General features: G+C 39.9%; 2 protein-coding genes across 3 annotated transcripts in view; one reads left to right on the top strand and one right to left on the bottom strand.

The window, feature by feature from the left end:
* Positions 1-19,859, bottom strand: part of SEPTIN10 (septin 10) — a 66,468-nt gene extending 46,609 nt beyond the window's left edge. The window contains exon 1 of one of the 2 annotated variants that reach the window (XM_019826929.3): positions 19,398-19,859. In XM_019826929.3, coding sequence (XP_019682488.2) covers positions 19,398-19,424 — 27 coding nt within the window. In that variant the 5' untranslated portion in view covers positions 19,425-19,859. Of the gene's footprint in view, positions 1-4,785; positions 4,806-19,397 lie in introns of those variants that run through there. The other variant, XM_019826932.3, reaches the window with a different exon arrangement.
* Positions 19,860-20,032: 173 nt separating this feature from the next.
* Positions 20,033-24,530, top strand: SOWAHC (sosondowah ankyrin repeat domain family member C). The gene has a single exon (XM_006930014.5). The coding sequence runs from the start codon at positions 20,227-20,229 to the stop codon at positions 21,868-21,870; it is 1,644 nt and encodes a 547-aa protein (XP_006930076.3). The 5' UTR covers positions 20,033-20,226; the 3' UTR covers positions 21,871-24,530.
* The last annotated feature ends 776 nt before the right edge of the window (positions 24,531-25,306 follow it).

Here is a 25,306-nt window from a genome sequence, read left to right as displayed (position 1 = left end):
CCTAACAGGCAGTCAGAGAGGTCTCCACTGGGTTGGCCCAGACTGCCAGACCTGAATAGCCTCTGAGGCTCTCTCTGCCAAGTTCTGCTTCCGCTTCTTTCCTTTCACAGCTGTCAAAATCTGCATCAGAGCCTGAAGCCTTTTCCTTTCCAGTATTGCTTCCTCCCTATCTCTTACAGGCATTACCTCCCCTCCCTGCCTCTCACTCCCAATCTATTTCTAACACTCTTAACTTCAGCATCTGCTTCCCAAAGGACCCAAGAGGACACACCTGTATAAACATCAATCATTTTGTACATCTGATAATTTCCTCATGATAAATTCCTAGTATCAAAGGTATGAACATATTGTCCTGATCAAAGGTATGAACATATTGTCAAACTCCTCCTCAAAAAGGCTATATACCTGCTCACATTTCCAAAATTAGTATGTTAAAAAAAAAAACAAAAAATAAAATCTGTATGTTCATTTCACCATGAAGTCATCAATACACTATATTAACACTTTTTAAGTATTTGTCAAGTTCACAGGCAAACACTGACATCTTAATTTGACATCCAGTATTTTGAGTATTTTTTTCAGAATATTTTCATAAATCTTAAATTCATGTTTTCCCCCATTTGCCCATCGGGGTATCCCCTTTTTTGTTCCTCTTATTAACAAAAGCTGTTAGATATAACTGTGCTTGTCATGTGTATTACAAATATCTTTTCCTGATTTGTCACTGACTCTTTCAATTTTCAGAGTCCAATCCATGTTTTCCTTTCTGGTTTCTTCCTTAAATGTGAAGCTTAAAAAATCTTTTCATACCCTGAGGTTCAAAAAAATCCATTTGAATTTTTTCCAAGTTCTTTAAGGGTTTCATGTCTTACACATAAGTTTTTAAGCCTTCTAAAAATTATTTTCTAGCACTGTGTGAGTCAAGGCAATCCGAATTTTTCCCAACATCCTTAGCCTATTGCTCTATCAAGGGATAGCAAAGTATATTCAAACATCTCTATAGTCTGTTTTAGGGAAATGAGTTCCCAAGGGAAAACTTAGGATGCATGAATGGACTAGAGAGGTCAATCTGACACAGTGAAGAGAAATTACTGAATGACTAGAGCTGCCTAGCAAGAGTGGAATGGGCTGTCCTAGGAAGGATTCAGTTAGTGGCCCCGGGGGGGGGGGGGGGGGGGGGAATTTAAACAGTGACCCAGTCATCAACTGGATACACAGAGCCAATTCCTTCACTGAGTGAGAAGCAAAAATAATGAACTTCTAAGGTCTCTTTCAACTCAGATTTTATGACTGTATAACTATAAGCAAGCAGTGAGGAAAAAGTATGTGATATGGAGAATGAAGAATGAGCCATGGAAACTGCATGCTCAGACAAGGGGAAGTAAGGACAGGCATAACATAATTGTATCTAGTTGATGTGAAAAGGCTTTTTGGAACTAAATCTCAAAGGCTATTAAAATGAAAAGTAGACAGCTTGAATTCCTGGGAGAGGGAGCATGTTCCATGTAGACTCATGAAAAAAAAGCCAGTCAAATTTGAAAAGTAAATGGGAAAAGCAAGCAAATGGGAAAAGGAGCTGAAGAAGGGGGAAGGCAGAAGAAATTCATTAGAAGGACTTAGGAACACCTGGGTGGCTCAGTTGGTTGACAGTATGACTCTTGATTTCAGCTCAGATCATGATTCCAGGGACCTGAGACTGAGCCCCACGTCGGGCTCTGAGCTGAATGGGGAGCCTGCTTAAGATTCTCTTTCTTTCTCTTTTTGTCCCTCTCCTGGGCTTGTGTGCATTCTCTCTAAAAAGTAAAAAAATAGGGGTTCAGTCAGTCTGACTTCAGCTAAGGTCATGATCTCAAGATTCATGGGTTTGAGCCCAGCCACCCAAGCCTACAGCCTGTTTTGGATTCTGTGTCTCCCTCTCTCTCTGCCCCTCCTCCACTTGCATTCTGTCTCTCTCTATCTAAAATAAATAAACATAAAAAAATAAAATAAAATAAATAAAATAAAATTAAATTAAATTAAATTAAAAGACTTAAAATTGACATGGAATATCTGGGAAAAAAGAATACTGAGGAGTCAGTATGAAGACTATCAATATACTGCTTTTTATTTATTCCACAAATATACACAATACTTACTAAAAGGTTTTCCATCTCCAGGACAGAATAACAAAGGTGAATAAGCCAATATCCTTGCAATTTAAATTTTAGTACTGTGGGGAGACATGCATTCAACTTATAAACACCACAGTAGCTCGGGGTATACTGAACCCTGCATGGTCAGAGAAGGTACTGCCAAGAAAAGCCTTGATCAAAGACTTGAAGGAGAAATAGGAATATTCCTAGCAAATGGGAAAAGAAAGTAGAGGAATCAATGTGTGCAAAACCATGCAAGTATACTAGGAAAGCTAGGAAAACTGCAGTAAGCTCATTATCATTTAAGCCTAAGGAGGCTTAAGGTTAAGTGCAAGGAGGACAGAAGAGGTAAGCCTGGACAAGGAAACAGGGGGCTGGACATCCACTCTGCCTTAGAGTGAAGCCATGCCCACCTTCAAAGGTGGTAATTTAGTAGATGTTACTGTGAGGCAGGAAAGAAAATGAGATAAATCAGCATTGGTTTGATGCAATTTTGGAAATACTGAGTTTAAGGTTTTCATGAGCGCTCTGGATCCCTCAAGGAGATTCTACATAACCACTGAAGTCTTCAGTCAAGTGTATAATTAATCTAGGGTAACTTTTCCATGATTATTAAAAATAAATACAGTGGTGGGACACCTGGGTAGCTCAGTCAGTTAAGCATCCGACTTTGGCTCAAGTCATGATCTTGCAGTTCGTTGAGTTCAAGCCCTGCGTTGGGCTCTATGCTGACAGCTCAGAGCCTGGAGCCTGCTTCGGATTCTGTGACTCCCTCTCTCTCTGCTCCTCCCCCACTCATGTTCTCTCTCTGTCTCTCTCTCTCTCAAAAATAAACATTAACAATAAATAAATAAATAAATAAATAAATAAATAAATAAATAAATAAATACAGTGATAATTCCCATTTCTCTTGAAGTTGCCACTGATTCCCTAAGACTGGAATTCATCCATATTGGTAATTCTTCCACATTTTAGAGCACTAAAAATTCAGCCTAACTCACTAAGCCAGTCAGGCTTGATTTTTAGACTGAACATAGTTAATGCTATATATTACTAGTAACAGGCTGCAGTTTAGAAAGTATTATCCTATTTTTACAAGTCAGAAAAAGATAAATCTTTTTTTAAAAAAGGAAGAAGTTCCATATAAGTCTATGTTGAAATACTTTTTTTACAAAAAATTGGAAGTGACAGGAAAATTAAGATTAATGACATGATGTGATATTAAGTAGCAAAATAAGAATATAAAACTGTATTGACACCATGGTTACAGATTATTTATGCATATGGACAAACACCTGGAGTCTGATTCTTAGAGGGAAGAGAATACTACCTTTTCTTCTTAATAACCATTAATATTATCATTTATGTGAATTTAACAGAGACTAATAGAATATAAGTATTTTTCAAATATCTATAAAAATGCATTTATTCAAAAGATATGTACTGAATGACTACTATGTTCCAGGAACTATCCTAGGTATGGGGTAAGTATAACTGAGCAAAACAGAAAAAAGTCCTGGCCATCAGGGAGCTTCCATTCCAGTTAGGGAAAGACAGGCATAAAGCAGACACTGCTAATAAAAGAGAATAATAAACACAATAAAGAAAAATAAGACAAGAAAGGGGGACAGGAAATGTGGAGGTGGCATGAGTGAGGAGATATCATTTTGGTTTTGTTTTTAAAGATTTTACTTTTTTTAAGTAATCTCTATACCCAACGTTGGCTCAAACTCAAAACCCCGAGATCAAGAGTTGCATGCTCTACTGATTGATTGAGCCAGGCAGGTGCCCTGAGGTTAGGGAAGGCCTAACTGGAAAGGTGGTAAGTACGTCCTGAAGACATAGGAGTTAGGGGACCTGAAGGAGTTAAGGGAGGAGAGCAGATGAAGGGGCTATCTGGAGGAAGAGCATTCCAGGCAGAAGGAATTAAACCATTGCAAGGATCCTGAGGCAGATGTTGCTGTTGGTATGAGGAACATCAAGGAGGCCAATGTGGCTGGTGGCTGCAGGGGAGGAAGGGAGATACAGAGGGGTCAGAGAGAAATGAGAGCCAAATTATGTAAGGACTGACTTTGAAGAGTTTTTAGCATAAGAGAGACATGATTTCTCTTTGTATTAAATAGTTGGCTACAGCTACTATGTTGAGAGTAGACTAAAGAATGGCAAGGCAAATGGAACTAGAGTGTATTATGCTAAGTGAAGTAAGTCAGTCAGAGAAAGATAAATATATGATTTCACTCATATGTGGAATTTAAGAAACAAAACAGATGAACATAGGGGAAGGGAAGGAAAAATAAGATAAAAGGAGGGAGGCAAACCGTAGAGACTCTTAAATTCAGAGAACAAATTGAGGCTGGCTGGAGGGGTGTTGGGTAGGGGGAATGAGCTAAATGGGTGATGGGCACTAAGGAGAGTACTTGTTGGGATGAGGACTGGGTGTTATATGCAAGTGATAAATCACTAAATCCTACTCCTGAAATTAATACACTATATGTTAACTAACTTGGATTTAAATAAAATTTAAAAATTCAAAAAAAAAAATGGCAACACAGAAACAGACTGGTTAAGAAGCTACTATGTTAATTCAAGAAAAGAGATCATGGCAGAATGTGAATGATGTAAGAGCTAAGACATGGTTAAATTCTGGATCTACCTCAAAAGTAGAACTTGTTGAGAGGCACCTGGCTGGTCAGTAGGTTAAGACTTCGACTTTGGCTCAGGTTATGATATCACCATTTGTGAATTCGAGCCCCGCATTGGGATCTGTGCTGACAGCTCAGAGCCTGGAGCCTGCTTTGGATTCTGTGTGTGTCTCTCTCTCTCTGCTCCTCCCCGACGTGAGCTCTGTCTCAGTCTCTCTCAAAAATAAACAAACATTAAAAAAAATTAGAACTTGCTGAATGTTCAATGTGGGATGTAAAGAGGTATAGAGAATGGTTTCCAAGTTTTTTATTTGAGCAACATGCAGGAGGGAGCTTCCACTTACTGGAACTGGGAAGACAATAGAATGAGGACTGTGGAAGGTCAGGAGTTCTCTCTGAAACATATTAAATTGGAAATGCCTACTAGATGCTGAAGTGGAGGTACTAGGTAGGTAGCTGGATAGACAAGTTGAGAGTGAAGGATCTCTAGATCACAGGTGAAAATTCTGAAGTCATCAGTACATGGCAAGTAGTCAATGCTACAGGAAGAGATGAAATCACCCACGGAGTAAAAGGTATTTAGAAAAGAGAAGGGATCACAGAAGTGAACGCTGGGGGAACTCCAACATTTAAAGGCTGGGGCACTAAGGAGCAACCAGTCTAAGTGACTGAGAAAGATCAGCCAAAGAGGGTGAAAGAAATCCAGATATATGTGGAATCCTGGAAGACAGGTAAAGAAAGCCTTTGGGGGAGGAGAGAGTATGCCACTATCATTCCTTTACGTATTTTGTGTGGTTGTTTTCAGGCCACAACAGAGTTGCATAGTTGTGAGAGACCATCTGGCTTACAACGCTGAAAATACTATTTGACCCTATAAAGAAAACCCTTAATCTAGAAGATCCTTAATCTAGAAGAATTAGAGGGCAAATAAATGAAGAAAATGTGGTACAATTTTCAGGCAGCACCAAGGCCTCCAGAGTCCAGTGGTCATGACTTAAGAGTGAGACCATTCAGCATGATTACCCTCAATCTTATTCAGCTGTGAGGCTGCATGAGCAGAGTCTGGAGATAGTATAATTTCACTGTGTGTGGCTTTTGCCAGTGGAGAATGATGAAGCAAGGAAGGGAACTGAGACACGCAAGGAAATGACTATAAATGTTATGAGGAAGGACTTACAACTGGGCAAAAAGGGGAAAAAGCATGGAAGACATGAAGGAAGGGAAAAGGTAGTAGGAACAACAGGTCAGGTCAAAGAATTGTGGGACTCGGTACCACAGGGAGTAAACAGAAAAGGTAGGAGGTGTGGCTGAGTGGACTGCCTGGAGGGGCTGCATTTACAGGGAATAACAAGGTCAAGATATTAACCACAAGAAGGACAGGTGAAAGCAGGGAACAGAATACAAGACATTGAAGGAGAAGAGGCCAAAAACTGAAAGGCAGGGTACTGAAAGGATAATCCATGTGGATACTGAAATCCCATAGAATTACCACAGATCTAATGTTGGAGAATCACAGGGAGCCAGTACCTACACCATCAAGCATGGAGGCAGATAAGTTTCAGAGATGAATGTAACAGAGAGATAGTGAGTATACAGTGGGATAGCTGATTGAAAGTCAAGAGAGAATGTTTAGGGAGGAGAGGAGAATGATCTGGAAGTGGCAATGAGGAGTAAAGGGTCAACCAGGCCATCTCCAGGTTTTGTGCTACAAGAGGTATCCATTAGTGACAGGAATCCTTGAAACATAGCTCTAGCAAATCTCCTCTGGGAAAAGTTTAGTCACATGTAAATTTAGTAAAATATTACTATATTCTGACTAAAATAACCAATACGTAAGGAAGGCTTAATCCATTTTAACCCAAGAAAAGCACTGGGCAGAACTCTTTAGGGAGCTGTGAAACATGACACAGGTAATAAATAAATGAAGTTTTTTATTGCCCCTCTTTTATACACTTTGACAAAAAGGAGTATCACAGTGTGATGATGCCCTGTTCCCTCTCTATGCCAATCCTTTTGTCCTAGACCATAGTCTCCTTTGGTACTATGGCCTCACTAAGGCCCTACAGGATTTGACCACCATCTATTTCTGCAGCTTCATGTTGTCCTTGATGACCCCTTTTGGCATGTTTTCAGACATGTCAAAGTTCTACCCCAGCAATTATCATTACCTCTGCTTGGATACCCTTTCTATCCTTGGTCCCATACAAAAGCTCCTCCTCTCAAGGAGCTTAGTGAAGAGGAGGCAGTTAAACAAGAAAGCAAAGTGTGGTCAATATCATGAAAGAAAGAGAGTGATGTGAGCCAGAGCAGTCAAAGGAGAGGGGAGGGTAGATTTCCAACAAGGTCCAAATGCAATTCAATGTGGAAAGGATAGTGTTTTTTAAAAATGGTGCCAGAGGGATGCCTGGGTGGCTCAGTTAGTTAAGCATCAGATTTGAATTCAGGTCATGATATCGAAGTCCATGAATTCAAGCCCCATGTCAGGCTCTGCGCTGACAGCTCAGAGCCTGGAGTCTGCTTTGGATTCTCTCTCTCTCTCTCTCTCTCTCTCTCTCTCTCTCGCTCTCTCTCTGCCCCTCCCTCACTTGCACTCTGTCTCTGTCTCTCAAAAAAAAAAAAAAACATTTAAAAAGAAATTTAAAAATGGTGCCAGAATAATTAAGATTCCGATATCTGCCCCCAAAAAACAAAAACAAAAACAAAAAAGGAACCTGGTAACATATACAAAAATTAACTCAAAACAGATTGTATACATAAAACCTTGTGGCCTTAGGTTAGACAAAAACTTCTTAGCTACCACACCAAAAGCATGATCCATAAAAGAAAAAAATGATAAATTGAACCTAATAAACCAAAAAAGTTTCTGCTCTTCAAGACACTGTTAAGAGAATGAAAACTCAAGACACATACTTTGATTGATAAAACATTTGTAAATTATTTATATCATAAAGGAATATGAGAAATATATATCTTTTTAAAACTTGTACAACTCAATAATTATACAATAACTTAATTTTAAAAATGGGAAAATATTTGAACAGATACTTCACCAGGAATACAGAGATGGCAAATAAGCAAATGACAGTAGCTCAACATCATCACTCATTAGATAAAGCCAAATAAATTACAAGATATGACCATATACCTATAAAAATGACTTTTTAAAAAACTAACAATACTGGCAAAGATGCAGAGCAACAAAGGCTCTCAGTCATTATTGTTAGGAAGGCAAATTGGTACAAACATTTCGGAAAACAGTTTGACAGCTTCTTAAATACATACCTACCATTCTACTCAGCAATCTTACTCCTAGATATCAACCCAGATGAAATAAAAAACTTATATTCACATAAAAGCCTATATGTGAATGTACACAGTGATTTTATTCAAAACTGTTAAAAACTGGAAACAGCCCAAGTATTCCTCAAATAAAGAATGAACAAACTCAACTGTGACACATCCATACAATGGAATACTACTCAGCAATAAAAAGGAACATGCAACAACATGGACAAATCTCAAAAGTATTGCATTCAGTGAAAGAAGCCAGCTCAAGGCTACAATAATTCCATATGTAGGACACTCTGGTAAAGGCAAAACAACAGGAGCAGAAAACTGATCAGTGATTGTCAGAGATGGAGGAGGACTACAAAGAAGCACAAAGGAATAATAGGGGATGGAAATGGTGATAGAAATGTTCTATATCTTTGATTATAGTTGTAGTTACACACAACTATATGTGTTCATCAAAACTCCTAAGACTTTATAATAAAAAAGGGTAAATTTCACTACACATAAATTATACCTCAATAAAAAAAGCTTAATTTATGAAGATATAACAAAATTTTCTAACTAAACATAAGTAATCAATTCACGAGAAAGCAGAGGCTAACAAAAACTTAGAATATGTGAGGATAAACTAGGTCATTGAGACAATAAATGATAATTTGTAAGCAGCAATAAAAAATTAAATATACACCAAAATAAGCAAATGCAAAAGGAGATTAAAATATTTTCTCCAATTGCTAAAATTACAATTCAGTATGAAGTTCTTTTGGCTTTCAGAGTTAGGTGGAAACTGCAAATTAGATTTCTTTTCTATACAACAGAATCTCTGTTACCATATGACAAGCAGCCTGTCTTCTCCCAAAACAGAGATCCCCTAGAAATGATCTCAATGGCCCATGTCACAGTAGAGAAGAATTAACATGACATCAGTATAAATGTATGGCTTAAGAAGGCTGTTAGAATTAATTGCTTATGGTGGCAACAGACGCAAACTGTTGGAGCACTAAATAACTGCCAAAGCCATGTAGGAGGGCCTGGGACAAGGAGGTACAACGACAACATAAACAAAACAAGACTTCTCAGCAAAATTTGAGAAAGTTAAGCCTCATCCCTCCAAAATGAAAATAACAGTTCTGACCTCCTAGGGTTGGGAAGATAAATGTGATATTACAACTAAAGTACTTGTCACAGTGAATGCACTTTAGCATTTGATATTATCCAATTACCCCAGTGGATTTACTCAAAGCAGCAAAGGAGAAAACCATATAAAAATGTATCTTGAATACTTTAACTTTTGCAAAGATCTTTAAAGATTACTAGACCACTAAAAAAAGTAAAAGTATGTACAAAGAAATTGAAAATAATGGGTAAAGTTCACTTTAGTTTTAAAAAAAAAAACCTTAAAAAATTTTAAGTGAATTTTCTCTTGATTGGTAAATACAATTAAAAGGCATCTCATGTTCAGGCGTCTGGGTGGCTTAGTTGGTTAAGCATCCAAGTCTTGATTTTGGCTCAGGTCATGATCTCACAGTTCGTGAGCCCTCCCTCGGGCTCCACGCTGTCAGTGCAGAGCCTGCTTGGGATTCTTTCTCCCTCTCTCTCTGCCCCTCCCCCCACTCGCTCTCACTCTCTCTCAAAATAAATAAATAAACATTTAAAAAAAAACACAAAGATATCTTTTTATTTTCAAAACTGATTCAATCATTTCTGGCTTAATCCGCAGTGCAAAGTAACATTCCAGCTAAAAGGTATACATTCAACTAAGAAAAATATGGCTGTGCACATTTTATATTCATCTATGAAAAAAACAGCATACAGATGACTGACAAAATACCTTTCTACACATATCATGATAAACAGAATAACAGGACTGCTTGCTGTCTCTATAAGCATAGCTCACACAGAAGGTAGGATAAACTTGACCTAGTTCTTAAGAGGAGAGGTAAAAGGAGATCAGAGAAGATGTCTCATGGTTCTCCCATCTTCTCTTTGGTAAACCCCTGGGTCATATGACAATAGGCTGTCTGAAACTAGCTTGAAGGGGTTAGAGCACCCATTATACCTGGCAAGGACCTGCAGGGCCAGATCATCCTCCTGGTCTTACCCCACATCCAAATCTCAAACACAATTATCTTTTCTTTCCCAATGTAGCCCCTTCTTCTTCCTATGTATATATTACTTTGTTCAACATATGGCATTATTTTAGTTTATTTTTCAATTTAATACATTACTCAAGTCTGATATTCCAGCAAATAATCCTGTGTCTCCTATCTAATTTCTACGTCTGGTCATAAGCATTTCTGGGACCTATCTTTTGTTAACTAAATGATGACTATGCAATCTCTAAAATACTGCCATATATTTACTTTTTTACATCTGTCAGTTGTCTCAGGCTTAGTATCAGATTATGTAGGATTCCTTAAATGGAAAAAGACCTGGGACAGCCTTAAATGGAACTTGGCTGAGAGGGTATATCTTTATCCCTCTCCCCTAATAGAGGTTCTACAGCCTTAGCTCTCCCATGTTCCTATCACAGAAACTACCACTTCCTGTCACTTCAGTTTTCAAGCATCTTCCCCTATAAGAGAAAGAAGTAGAAGTGAAATTCTAAAGCCCAGGGTCCTTCTCCTCAGCTTGTATCTCCCTTAGGATACATTTCAAAAATCTTTCTTTCACATGCTGTTTGCCTTTACCTTCCTTTCTAGCCTCAATACCCAGTTCACTTTTTAAAATTTGCCCCAACAATTTATTTACTCTGTAACTTAAAATGATCTAGTGTCTGAAAAAACAGACTGAAAGAAACTGAAAATTCTAGAATTCCCAATGCAATCAATTCATGGTTACTGAGAGAATATGGTAACCATGTTTCTTCAAACCAAGGTCTAAAGGGATCATGTACTAAGACACCTGGCACTGTTCCAGGACTCAAGACTTCTCTAGGTAAAACTGTAATCACACACCTTCATTTGTCTATGATAATATGGTTTATAGGGAGCCAAAGGGAAACCTGTACATCTGACGTAACATTATTTAAATTGAACAAAACAGAGAAGGAAAAGGGGGCTGCCAAAATATAATACTGAACAACTTTAAGACTGGCAAACAAGGGAGGGGTGCCTGAGTGGCTCAGTCAGTTGAGCATCCAACTCTTGATTTCGGCTGAGGTTGTGATCCCAGGATCATGGGATATAGCCCTGACTGGGGCTCTGAGCTGAACATGGAGCCCACCTGAGATTCTCTCTCTCTCCCTCTGCCCCTCTCCCCAGCTCGTGCTTGCTCGCTCTCGCTCTCGCTCTCGCGCTCGCTCTCTCTCTCTCTCTCTCTCTCTCAAAAAAAAAGACTGGCAAACAAAATTCACCTTTAAAAGAAGCAATGGAATAATACTGGGCAATGAGAAAGAATGAAATATGGCCTCTTGTAGCAACGTGGATGGAACTAGAGAGTGTTATGCTAAGTGAAATAAGTCGCACAGAGAAAGACAGATACCATATGTTTTCACTCTTATGTGGATCCTGAGAAACTTAACAGAAGACCATGGGGGGAGGGGAAGGAAAAAAAAAGTTAGAAGGGAGGGAGCCAAACCATAAGAGACTCTCAAAAACTGAGAATAAACTGAGGGTTGATGGGGGGGGGGGGGTAGGAAAGAGGGGAAAGTGGGTGATGGGTATTGAGGAGGGCACCTGTTGGGATGAGCACTGGGTGTTGTATGGAAACCAATTTGACAATAAATTTCATATATATATATATATATATATATATATATATATAAATAAAATTTAAAACATAAGGAAATAATTTTTTAAAAAAAGAAAACAGAAAGAAAATCCTACAGTTATGACATCTTGAAGGGGGAGGAATTGTTTTAAAGAAGGGACCAGCAACAAGAAATTCTGAAATATTAAATAACTAATAAAATGTGTCCATTAAATTTAGCAATAAAGACGTCTTCCTAAGAAAAAAAAAAGAAGATGTTCTGGAATGAACTTTGAGTTCTACTATATTTAAATTATTTTAGCTAAATCCTCAATGAAAAATCTCTAGACTGGGGTGCCTGGGTGGCTCATTCCATTAAGCGTTCGACTCTTGATTTTGGCTCAGGTCATGATCTTGCATTTTTGAGTTTAAGCCCCTCATCAGGCTCTGAGCTATCAATGTGGAGCCTGCTTGGGATCCTCCCCCTCTATCTCTGCCCCTCACCCACGCATGCCCCCACTTTCTCAAAATAAAAAAAAAACTTAAAAAAAAAAGAAAAATCTCTATACTTGCTAAGAAATGCAAAAAAGAGCAGTTAATTTCAAATAAGTGTAACTGCCAAAGACAAATTTTCAAAAATGGGAAGAATATTAGAGCATAACATGCATATTTACTAAAGGTAATACTAACAAAATCTAAATGCTATATCCCAGTCTACTACATCATAATATTTATTTTAAAGGTATTTAAAATGAGATTTTTTAATCTTTTATTTATGTTATTGAAACTATAAATGTGATTCCTACTTCCCTGATCTTCAAACCAGTAGTAGATATATATCTTACAAGGTGTTAAGTGAATTTTTAAAATACAGCATCATCTAAATCAAATTTCCTTCCAATAAATGACAAGAAATTGTAAAAATTAAAGTTCCCAGTAAAAGAGCTTTTAGAATCAGTTATTTTGTATTAGGAATACTTAAAATCTTAAGCAGAGAAAGCTATATTTAATATGGTTAAAAATGAGGTCTAATACATATTCCTAAAGAGAGAAAATCTATTTGTAGTAAAATATAAAATTTTAAAAGCACCCTTCTTCTTCCTCCTCTTCCACACACTGAAATACATACATACATACCAGTACAAATAGGTATAGTCTGGGACTATGTTAGGATCAAAATCAGTCTGGAAATACCTAAAAGGTATGACACTATCTGTGTCCAGCCTGGATGAAGGTGGAGCTTCACGAAAGCATAAATGTAGACTAAGAAATAGCTCCTGGCTACCTACAAGAATTCATAATTTAAGCATTTAACATTGAACAAGAATAAAATGATTCAAGGTGAACTTATTTTCCATATAAAATATAATCAACATCTGTCCTCAACAATATAAAATCATGGCTATGAAGGATACAAAGAATATTACAGGCTCTCTTCCTGAAGACAGATCATTTAACAGAGGGGGAAAATGCAAGGCTCATTACAATTTAATTGATGCAAAAAGTTAAGTAACAATACAAACATAAGTTAGGAAGTATTACAAGGTAGCATGTGACTAAGTGGCAAACGAGTAGTATGACAGATTGTCAAGGATTAGAATTCTCTGGAAAAGTTTTAGAGAAGGTGAGAAAGGAACTTGGTCTTTCATTATCCCATAATGATTATAGGATATGGATCAGTAGGAAAGAAGTCTCTCCAGATGATGAAATGAAAATACATCAAAGCACTGAGGTGGTCATTAATTCCAAGACATGAAAGTAAAGAATTAAGAATCACAACTTTGAAATGGAAAATAAAATGAGGGAAGCCTCTAAGATACAAACATCCTCACTGAAAGATAACTAAAAAAGAAACATAAGAGTTCTGAAGCATTGCAGCTGAAAGAGGAAATGACAAATACAGATAAGAACTGAAAAAATATGGATACCATTTAAAAGTTTCGGTAAGTGAGAATTTATAGGTGCTTTTCTCAGGAGAAAGGAAAAGGTAGTTGATGTTATTTCAAGATCTATTATCGCAGTCAGCAATATATAACTATATAGTCAAGATCTTTTGAAATAAAACTTATGCAATTACTAATAAGGGGCATCCTGGAGACTGGCAGAAACAATATGCCAAGAGCAGATCTCATCATCACCAGCTATGATTCCATCAGCAAAATACAAAACTTTCAGAGTCTTGATGTCCTCTTCTCTTAAAAAAACAAAACAAAAAAAACCTGGAAACCTGAGTATCAAGCGAGATTTAATATAACTCTTTAAATAATAAAGGTAGAATGAAAATGAAAATAAAACATACCCAAATTTGTGGGACACAGCTAAAGCCATGCTGTGAGGAAAGTTCATACCATCAAGTCCATATATTAGAAATGAGGAAGTCTCAAATCAATGATCTGAGGTCTGCCGTAAAAACTTAGAAAAAGAGCAAAATAAACCGAAAACAAGCAAATGAAAGGAAATAAAGATCACAAATCAGTTATATTTAAAACAGAAAAACAAGGGCACCTGGGTGGCTCAGTTAAGCATCAGACTTCCCGCTCAGGTTATGATCTAACGGTTTGTGATATCAAGCCCTGCATCAGGCACAGAGCCTGCTTCAGATCCTCTGTCTCCCTCTCTCTCTCTGCCCTCCCCTGCTCCTGCTCTCTCTCTCTCTCTCAAAATAAACTTTAAAATAAATGAATAAATAAATAAAATAGAAAAACAACAGAGAAAAATCAATGAAACAAAGCAGGTTCTTTGAAAAGATGAATGAAATTGACAAACTTCTAACAAGACTAACCAAGAAAGGCAGAAGACACAATATAACCCTATTAGGAATGGAACAGGGAGGGATGCCTGGGTGGCTCGGGTGGTTAAGTGTCTGACTTGGCTCAGGTCAAGACCTCACACTCTGAGTTCAGGCCCAGCATCCAGGCTCTCTGCTGACAGTGCAGAGCCAGCTTCAGATCCTGTCCCCACCCCACCCCCTTCTCTCTGCCCTTCCCCTCCACCCACATCCTTTCTCTCTCACACAAATAAAACATTAGAATTAAAAAAAATAATAATGGAACAGGGAATATTATTACAGGCCCCAAAGACATGAGGGAATATTATATAAGGGAATATTATTAACAACTTCATACACATAAAAATAACAACTTAGAAGGAATGGATCACAAAACCACCCGCTACCACAACTCACCCAATATGAAATAATATTAATAGCCACATAACAACTAAGGAAATTAAATCTGTAATTTTCAAACTATAAAAAAGAAATCTCCACGCTCATATGGTTTCACTAAAGAAGTCTATCAAACATTTAAGGAAGAATTAACACCAATACTATACATACAGTCTCTTCCAGAAAAAGGAGGGAACACTTCCCAATTAATTTTATGAAACTATTATTACCCTGATACCAAACTAAATAAAGACAATACAAAAACCTACAGACCAAAATCCCTCGTGAATTTGATAGAACATCTACAAAAAAATCTACATCTGTGATAAAAGACTGAATGTTTTCCCCCCATCACAAACAAAGCAAGGATGTCTGTTCTCACCACTCTTATTCAAATAATGTTACAAGTCCTAACCAGCATAAATAAGGCAGCAAGAGGCAAACAGACTAGAAAGAAAGAAATAAAACTGTCTCTATGTGTAAATGACAAGATTTTCTATGAAGAAAATCCCAAGGAATCTAGGAGGAATCCCAGTTCCTAGAATAAATGAATTCAGTAAGGTCAAAGGACAGAAGATAAACATATAAAAATCAACTGTATTTTCACATGTTAACACTGAATATGTGGACAATAAAATTAAAAATGCAATACAATTTACAATTGCTTAAAAAATGAAATGGGTTTAAATCTAGTAAAACATACAGGACTTGTATGCTGAAAACTACATAATGCTGATGAAAGAAATGAAAGAAAATATAAAGAAATTGGAAGAGATACCATGTCTATAAATTGGAAGATTCAACATAGTAGAGACTTCAATTCTCCCTAAATTGATATACAGATTTAATACAATTCCTATCAAAATCCTACCAAAATTCTCTGTAGATATAGACAAGACTATTCTAAAACTTATAATGAAAGGCACAGTAACTAGAATAGCCAAAATAATTTCTGAAAAAATAAGAATAAAGTGAGAGGAATAAGTCTACTCTATTTCAAAACTTACATAGTTATAAGAATCAAGACTATGTGCTAGTGCTAATAGGGAACCCAGAAATAGATCCACACAGGTATGTTCAAATGGTTTTTTGGCAAAGGGCAAAAGCAATTCAATAGAGGATAGACAACATTTTCAATAAACGGTATTGGAGCATCCATAGGCCAAAAAATTACACTTGATCTAAGTCTTACACCTTATACAAAAATTAACTCAAAATGGGTCATGGGCTTAAATGTAAAACACAAACCACAAAACTTTTAGGAGAAAAATAAGAAAACATTTGAGTTCTAGGGTTAGGCAATGAGCTCTTAGACTTGACACCAAAAGTATAATCCATAGGAGGAAAAACATAAAATAGATTTAATCGAAATTGAAAATTTTTGCTCTGCAAAAGACTCTAAGAGGATGAAACAACAACAACAACACAACAGACTGAGAAAACATTTGCAAACTATGTATCAAGAAAGGACTAGCATCCAGAACATATTTAAAAAGAAAACTCTAAAATCAACAGTAAACAAAATCCAACTCAAAAATGGGCTGAAGAAATGAAGAGACATTTCACTTGAGAATATGCAGATGACAAATAAGCCCATGAAAAGATGCTAATATCATTAGCCACTAGGGAAATGCAAATTAAAACCACATACCTGTGATACATACATACATATATACCTATCAGAATGTCTAAATAAAAAATAGGAACACTAAATGCTGATGAGGATGTGGATTGATCCCTCATAACATCTCTGGTGGGAATGGAAAACAGTACAGAAACTCTGGGAAACAGTTTAGCAGTTTCTCATTAAAACTAAACATGCAACTGCCATGTGACCCAGCAACTACACTCCTGGCAATTTATCCCAGAGGATTGAAGACTTATGTTTTCTTTTTTTATATATATACTAAATATAATTTATTGTCAAATTGGTTTCCATACAACACCCAGTGCTCATCCCAACAGGTGCCCTCCTCAATGCCCATCCCCTACTTTCCCCACTCAGCCCTCAGCTTGTTCCCAATATTTAAGAGTCTCTTATGGTTTGCCTCCCTCCCTCCCTCCTAACTTTTTTTTCCCCTTCTCCTTCCCCTCCCTCATGGTCTTCTGTTAAGTTTCTCAGGATCCACATTAGTGAAAACATATGGTATCTGTCTTTCTCTGCCTTACTTACTTCACTTAGCATAATACCCTCCAGTTCCATCCACTGAAGACTTATGTTTTCATTAGGTGACATTATATATTACTATACTGGAATGTTTATAGAAACCTCCTTCATAGTAGCCCAACAATGGAACTACCAGATGTCCTTCAAACAAAGGTGGTATATCCATACCATGGAATACTACTCAGCAATTAAAAGGAGCAACTCAATGACACATCCAACAACCTGGATGAAAGCTCCAGAGAATTTTGCTCCATGAAAAAAAAAGCCAATTCCAAAAGGTTATATACTATGTGAGTCCAGTCTTGAAATGAGAAAATTATAGAAATAAAAAACAGATTAGTGGTTGTCACGGGTTAAGGAGGAAGTGAGGTAGAAATGAAGTGGATGTGGTATAAAAGGGAAACTTGTGGGATGCTGTGATGATGGAAATTTACCTTCACAGTATCAATGGCAACGTCCTGGTTGTGGTCTTGTACTATGGTTTTACAAGATGTTATTATTAAAAAAAAAAACTGGATAAATGGTACAGAGGATCTCATTATCTCTTAACTGCAAGACTGCACCTGAATCTTCAATTACTTCAAAATAAAAAGTTTAATTAGAAAACAAAAGTACACTTACTATTGCAAAATAAGTACAGCAGTTGACAAGCAATCCAACACCAATTAAATGAAGTGATCTCTTCAGCTCAAGTTTAATTCTGAAGATGACTGTGAATGAGTTTATAAAATATTTTCCTCACCCACACATGCACACAAAGCAACTGTAATGCAGTTCAGACAGAAAAACTGATATTTCTCTAAACATGTGACAAAAGTGTCCAGAGACCTGGGCTGAATCAGGGAGAAAAATCCTTGTCTAGGATCTATCAAAGAAACTGGCTGTGTAACTTTCCACACATCACCTAATCTCTCAGGCTACAATCTGAATTCTGTTTCTACAATCTAATTTAAGAGCTTAGACCAGTAATTCCCAAACTTTTTGGTCTCAGGCCCACATAGAGCTTTTGCTTACCTGGCTTACAACCATTAATATTTACAGTGTTATTAATTAAAACAGAAATTTCTTATTTTTTTAAGTTTATTTATTTTGAGAGAGAAACAAAGACAGCAAGCAGGGGAGGGGAAGAGAAAGAATCCGAAGCAGGGTCCACGCTGTCAGTGCAGAGCCCAACACGGAAGGGGGGGGGGGGGGGCAGGCAACCATGAGATCATGACCTAAGATGAAACCAAGAGTCCCAGAGACTGAGCCACCCAGGCACAAAATTTTTTTTAAAGGACAAGTACACACATTAGCCCTCAGAATGGTGAGGTCATTCCACATCATGTAGCCTCTGGAAAACTCGTTTTACACTCATAACAGCAAGAGTGTGAAAAAGGCAAATAACAGCTTGGTATTGTTACAAACATAATTGTGACCACACTTTGGGAACCACTGGCTTACTATATCAAGTGAGGTAAATATATAAGTGATTTTAAAAGTATAAAATATTGTGGGTGCCTGGGTGGCTCAGTGGTTGAGCATGCCACTCTTCCTCTCTGGTCATGATTCCAGGGTCCTGGGATCCAGTTCTGCCTCGGGCCAGAGCTGATCAGGGTGTCTGGGTAAGATTCTCTCTCCCTCTGCTCCTCTCCCCTGCTCTCTCTCCCTCTAAAGTAAAAAAATAAAAAAAAATAAAAAATAAAAAAAAGTATAAAACATTGAACAAATTAGTCACATACATCATTTTAAGGTTCAAGGGTGCCAAAGCAAAAAACAAAAACAAACAAAAAAGGCTCAAATCGTAAAGAGTAAGGGAAGAGTATACAAATGTAAAATATTACATTACTATTGCATTAATCTGTGCCTCCAAAACCGTTACAAAAATGATGGATCCACAATCGCTGTTTCAGATTTAACTTTTGACTAGACAGAGAAGCCGTGCAAAAAACTCCCAGCCACTCCAGCAACGTGGGGTCGGGAGGCTGGGGAGTCCGCCCTGTGCCTCCGCTTCTGGCAGCGGGAACAGCCCCGCTCCCTGCCTCCCGCGCTAAGAGAGAATCCCTTCTCCCAGCAGGGTCGGACCATCCCGCCTCGGGAGCCCGGGGATGACCGGCCGAGAGGGCAATGGGAGCTGAGGAGCGGCGCGGCTCACAATCCCGGCCACGACTGGACGGGGCCTGACTGTGTTAAGGGGCCCCAAGCTCCGGACTGAGGAAGTTACGCTGGGACCCTGGGAAAGGCGGGGCGGCGGCCCGGGGACTCGGGCCCAGGGTGGAGGGGGCAGCGCTTGGCAGCGGAGGGGTCGTGAGGAGTCGACAGGGACTCACCAGATGCCGCGCCACCTCAGAGGTCATAGTCCCGAGCGGGAGCTGAGCGGAGGCTGGGGTCTCAGCGAAGTGGGGTTTCAGCCCGGGCCCCCGAGCGTAGCGTCCCGACCGCGAAGGGAGCAAAGGGGCGCCGGGAAGAGTTGAACGCGCGGGGCGCGGACCGGAGGCGGTGTAACGGGCGAGGCCAGCCTCCGCGGGAGAGGGGGGTAGGGGTGTCCGGGGAAAGGGGAGGGGCCAAGTCTAGTAGCCTCAGTGACGCGAGGGCAGAAAGCCAGAGGGCTAAGGCCCCGCCAGGCAGGGCGCGCGACATTAACCGCGCCAAATAGTTGCGCGCGTGCGCGAAGGGAGCCTCTCTCAGGAGTATCCCCTCGACGCCTCAGAAGACGACAAACCTAAGCGGAGGGAGAGTGACTGGAAGAGATTCAGGACCTTAGGAGAAAGACACGCGGAAAAAAACTCAGCCAGCAGGCGGCGGGTGGGTGCAGTGATTGCCGGCCCGCCTAAGGCCGGAAGTGGGCGGGCCATGGGGCGGGGGGGCGTGCCCGCCGACGGCCGGCCTGAAGCCGCGCTAGCGGCCAGCGCGGGGACCGGAAGTGGGCGGTCTTGGGGGGGCGGGGTGAAGCCGTAGGGGCGGGGCTGTCGGGGGGGTGTTCCCCAGGGGCGCGGCCCCAGTGAGGCGGTGGCGGCGTCTCCTGCCGAGGACGCTCTGGCAAGAAATCACTGGAGCCAGGCGATTGGACTCTACGTCCCTCAGAAGCCAGTGTTTTCAAGCGGGCCGCGATGGGGCCGGGTTGAGCCACCCGCCGCGGGAGGAGCAGGGCGGCCACGGATGGAGGGGCCCGTGGAGCTCAGCCCAGAGGCCGTGCTGCGTTTCCTCGCGGAGCGCGGGGGCCGGGCCCGGCACGCCGAGCTGGTGCAGCACTTCAGAGGTGCTCTGGGCGGCGAGCCGGAGCAGCGCGCCCGCGCCCGCGCTCTCTTCAAGGAACTGGTCAATGCCGTGGCCACGGTGCGCACCGACCCTGCTGACGGCTCTAAGTACGTGCACCTTAAAAAGAGGTTCTGCGAGGGACCCCCCCAGTCAGAAGCCGCGCCCTCGCGTGACCTGCCCAGCATCTCGGTGACCGTAGAGCCAGAGTCCAGTAGCGGCGCCCCAAGGACGCCCGACGGCCGGGTCGAGACCCAGGAAGGCGGCTTGTGCCCAGAGGTGGCGTCTCCCGAGGCGTCCTCGGGTCCATACTGCGAGCAGAGCCATGGGGAGACACCGGCTGCCGCGCTTGGGCCGCCAAGCCTGACTGGCGACAGCCTGAGCGGGCCGCCGCTGAGCGGCGGGGCCCGGAGGAAAAGCTCTCAGCGCGAGGTCCAGCCTTCCCCTCGGGGACCGGACCCCGGGCCCAGCGAGGACCTAGAGCCCCCACCCCATGGCTGCGAGGAGACGGACGCGGGCAGCTCCCCCGGCGGCGGCGTCACCACCCCAAAATCTACGCGCCAGAACCTTAGGGACCTTGTGATGGGCAGCTCACCGCAGCTGAAGAGGAGCGTCTGTCCTGGGGGCAGCAGCGCGGGGACCTCCTCTGGGGGAGGACGCGGCAAAGGCGGGGGCGACTCAGACAGCGCATCCGTCGCTTCGTCGTCGGCAGAGGAGGAGAGCAGCGGTGGGGGCTCCGTGACGCTGGACCCTCTGGAACACGCCTGGATGCTCTCAGCCTCTGACGGCAAGTGGGATAGCCTGGAAGGGTTGCTCACCTGTGAGCCCGGCCTGCTGGCCAAGAGGGACTTTATAACTGGCTTCACCTGCCTGCACTGGGCCGCCAAGCATGGCAGACAGGAGCTCCTTGCCATGCTGGTCAATTTCGCTAACAAACACCAGCTGCCAGTGAACATTAACGCCAGGACGAGCGGAGGTTACACTGCCCTGCACTTAGCTGCCATGCACGGGCACGTGGAGGTGGTGAAGTTGCTGGTGGGGGCTTACGACGCAGACGTGGACATTAGGGACTACAGTGGGAAAAAGGCCTCTCAATACCTGAGTCAGAGCATCGCTGAGGAGATCAAGAACCTGGTGGGAGCCCTGGATGAGGATGATGGAGAGAGTGCCACGGGCAGCGGGGGTGGGCGATGGAGGCTTTCAAAGGTGCTCCCTTCACACCTCATCACCTACAAACTCTCACATGTCTTAGAGGATGGAGGGGATCATCACCATCACCACCACCACCACCACCACCACCACTTGACTGAGGGATGGGCTGGAGGCAAAGCAAAGGATCCAGGTCGCAAGGCCTCCGGCAGCTCTAGTGGACGAATAAAACCCAGACTCAACAAAATCCGCTTCCGAACCCAGATCATCCACACTACACCCTCTTTCAGAGACCCAGAGCAGCTACTGGAGGAAGGAGAGGAGGAAGAGGAGGACCGGGCTCTTAAAAGCCACTCATCTTCATTCAAATTGAGACCGAAGTCCAATGTATTTGGGTAAAAATAATTTCTTTTAGAAAATTCTAGGTTTATTTGTTTTCAGGAATAGAATACTAGGAGTAGGCAAGAAAGTAAGACCAGATAAGAGGTTAAATTCTGCATTCTGACTTGGGAAGTTGGAATGGATGGGAGGAATTACCATAACCTAGCATTCTGGGTGAAGTAAATTTCCAAGTGATTTCATCAAACCTTGCCCTAGGCCTCTTTTCCATATGCCACCCCTCTGCCCTGGAGTCCCTGTTTCTGAGGACTGGAAATGTATTTAAATTGGGTGTACAGAATTGATGATTAAGGGATCCTTTGATTTTACCATTACTGGATGCCATGCAAAGTAAGGAATGTTGCGCTTTTATGTTTCTGTTTTTAAAAGTGGTTACTCTTCCAAGAGTGACAAGAAATGCAAATTGTAATGAAATTTTAAGTGTGAACAAAACTACATACTGCCCTGATTTTTGTTTTTTGTTTTTTACTAATTACATTTGGCTTTAGAGTAGATACAGTAGAGATACTACTGAAGGTCAGGTCAAGGTTGAAATACAAAAAGCTGTTTAGAGAATAATGTGAGTAAAAATGGTATCCTGTTTGTATTAGGTAGTGCTCAACTATTTTTTAAATAGCAATTTCAACTTTAATTACTGAACTAAAGAAATAGGCAGCATTCACTTTTAAGTTAATCTGTACTCTGGTTTTCTTTTAACTGTCTCTAAGACCACTGCACTTAGTGTTAAGGTACATTATTAATAACTACACAAAATTTTATTTGAAGAAAACACTTGATGACCTATGGTACTTTTAAGTAAAATGTTGCCTCTGGTTCTGATTCTCAGTAATTTGTTTTGCTAGTCTAACAGTCTAAATTTGTCAGAGTTTTTATTCTGGGGATCATTTGTTCTATTTGACATGACCCTATTTGGTGGTGCTTAGAGTTGAATTGCCTACAGAAGCTGTTTCTGGTTTAGAGGACTAGCAAAAATTGGCATAAATGCTAGTCAGCTTATGCTTCTGTGAAGTAATTATTAAATCAACTTAATGATTCTCACATAAGGTACACTTTTTATTTTATTAATAAAATACATTCATAGTCTGTGCTTTGTACAATGTTTGCAAATATTTCTAATACTAAAGACTTTCAACTTTTCAGTGTTTCCTTGAATCTATTAGAGACATACAGTGAAGTTACTGAAAAGCTGGATAGTAAATCTACCCAGTTAAAAATAGCACTTTATAAAAGGGACAAGAGAAGAGATGGAACTGTATCTTTATTTAAATGCTGCTGGCTATTGAATTCCTTTGTATGTAAATGAAAATGCCTTTCATTAAAATTAAGGGTGTAGTCCTTAATTACATTTCATTCAAATTTGTTAGAGTAAATGTCTTTATAATTATTATAAAATTTAACTCACAAGCATATTAAATCAATTTGTAACTAGATTCAAAACTATTTTGTGGGAGACTAATTCTAACAAGTCCTTCTCCCTTAGTCTTTTTGGTCTCATAATTGCTGAAACATAAGTACCTGCAGCCTCTAGAGATTAAGGAGTGAGTTAACAGCTTGCAGAGTGAGTGAACCAGTATATGAATCACACTGAATTGCAGAGTTTAGAGAGTTCTTAGATCTTTACTTTCCCAAGTCAAAGATTTGTACCAAGTTTGTTACACCTCTCTAGATAGCAATTGAATTTGTTTAAAGGTGTATCAAAAATATTCACATAAAACATATAAACTATTATCCATTTGTGTGCCTGTTTTGTTTTAGGATTATGGAAATGGACTGTACGTTTGACAAGCACTTTTATGCATACATGTGGGTAAAAACAGTCTAATTTTGTATAAATTAAAAGGGGGCTCTTTGAAGGTGAAAAGCAGCCATTTGTTCTGAATCCTATACATATTACCTGTAGCTAGTGCCTGACAAGCTTTATAACTTCCCACTGAGGAATCTTACATTTCATTGACATGTGTAGTTAAAGTCAACTATAAAAAGTAGATACTTCAGAACCATCTAAATGTTCTATTGAAATCAGTATTAATCTTGAAATGTGTATGTTAGTAACTAATTGCACAAAATCTATAATTTACTGGATCTTTAGAGATTGAGTCAACACTTCATTTAACCTGATTTTCACACTAAGGATATTAGCTTTTCAATAAAATATACTTTAAATTTTCAAATTCATTCCTGAGGGGAACAACTTCTAGCATTCCTTGTCATGATGTGCTTGTGTGCCATAAGTATAACATTTTCAGCTACTTAACTATACATTCCTCTAATTTTTCAGTTTCCAAGTTGAGATTATTAAAAGCAAATTATTCATATAATTTGATTTTGTGGAGTTGTGTCTGCCATTAATGGAAATATATATGTCAATTACTTAGATATTTGTTAATATGAAGCTGTGTGGTTAAAAAATCCAAGTTGCCCACGTGTCTTATAGGTACATTTGAAACTAGTGAATGCTTGTCACAATTCTCTTCACTTTTATGGTATGTAAAATGCAACTAGCTTATATAAATTGAAAATCTGGTACTATTTTATTCATGCCTGAAATCTTGGGGTCCAGGATGCCTCATCTCTTATATTTTAAATGAGTGACTCTTTGGGAGTTTAGAGTGTATAATTTGTAAAAATTTGTTTTGTCAAAATAAAAGGTTCACACTAGACTTTTTCTCTGAATTGTCTAAATCTTTGTAGACCTTTATAGTTCATACAATGCTTTTTGAAGTTCACATTTATTTGATCCCTTTCCTGTCCCTTAAAATTGAAAAGGGAATGAAAGCCGATGACTGTTCAGGGTCACGAAGTAAATAGCAGTTAGTAAGATTTTAAGATTCAGTGCTGTTCCACATTATATTTTCTGCACTTCCAATTGCCTAATTTTGGCAAAACTATTGTAGTTTGTCTTCAATGATAGAGGAATCCACTTGGACAGAAGGTAGTACTTTTACCACTACCTTAAAAAAAAACAACGCTGTAGTTCATGCACACACCAGCTAACTATGAGCCCTTCCTATCCAGACCAGATCTTAGGAAAGATACGGGAATACCTTTTTCAATTGTCTTCAATATCCATTAATCTTTGGACATTAATGAGCCCATTTCCTCACCAAGGAAATACTTTGATCTTCATTTTAATGAAATTCACCTCTGTTCTGATGGCAAAGGGATGCATCAGAAACCTTGATGTAATTGTCAGCCATGGCTCACTTGGGAAGATCCCATTATGATTGGTTTTGGAGATTTTTGTTGTTGCTCTTGCTTTATGACAACTTATAAAATATTTTTCAGTGCCACTGAAGAACTGAAGTCTAGTTTCTGTTTCTAGAATGACTTCTTTCCTTAGAAATAGGCATCTTAAAAGGATTCATTGAATAGTCCACTTGAAGATCTCTGTAATTAATCCTGGTGAAAAACTTTTTTTTTTTTAATTTTGCTGAAG

The sequence above is a fragment of the Felis catus genome, chromosome A3 (assembly GCF_018350175.1).
Source record: "Felis catus isolate Fca126 chromosome A3, F.catus_Fca126_mat1.0, whole genome shotgun sequence".
NCBI lineage: Eukaryota > Metazoa > Chordata > Mammalia > Carnivora > Felidae > Felis > Felis catus.
This window is presented reverse-complemented; position numbering and strand designations above follow the sequence as displayed.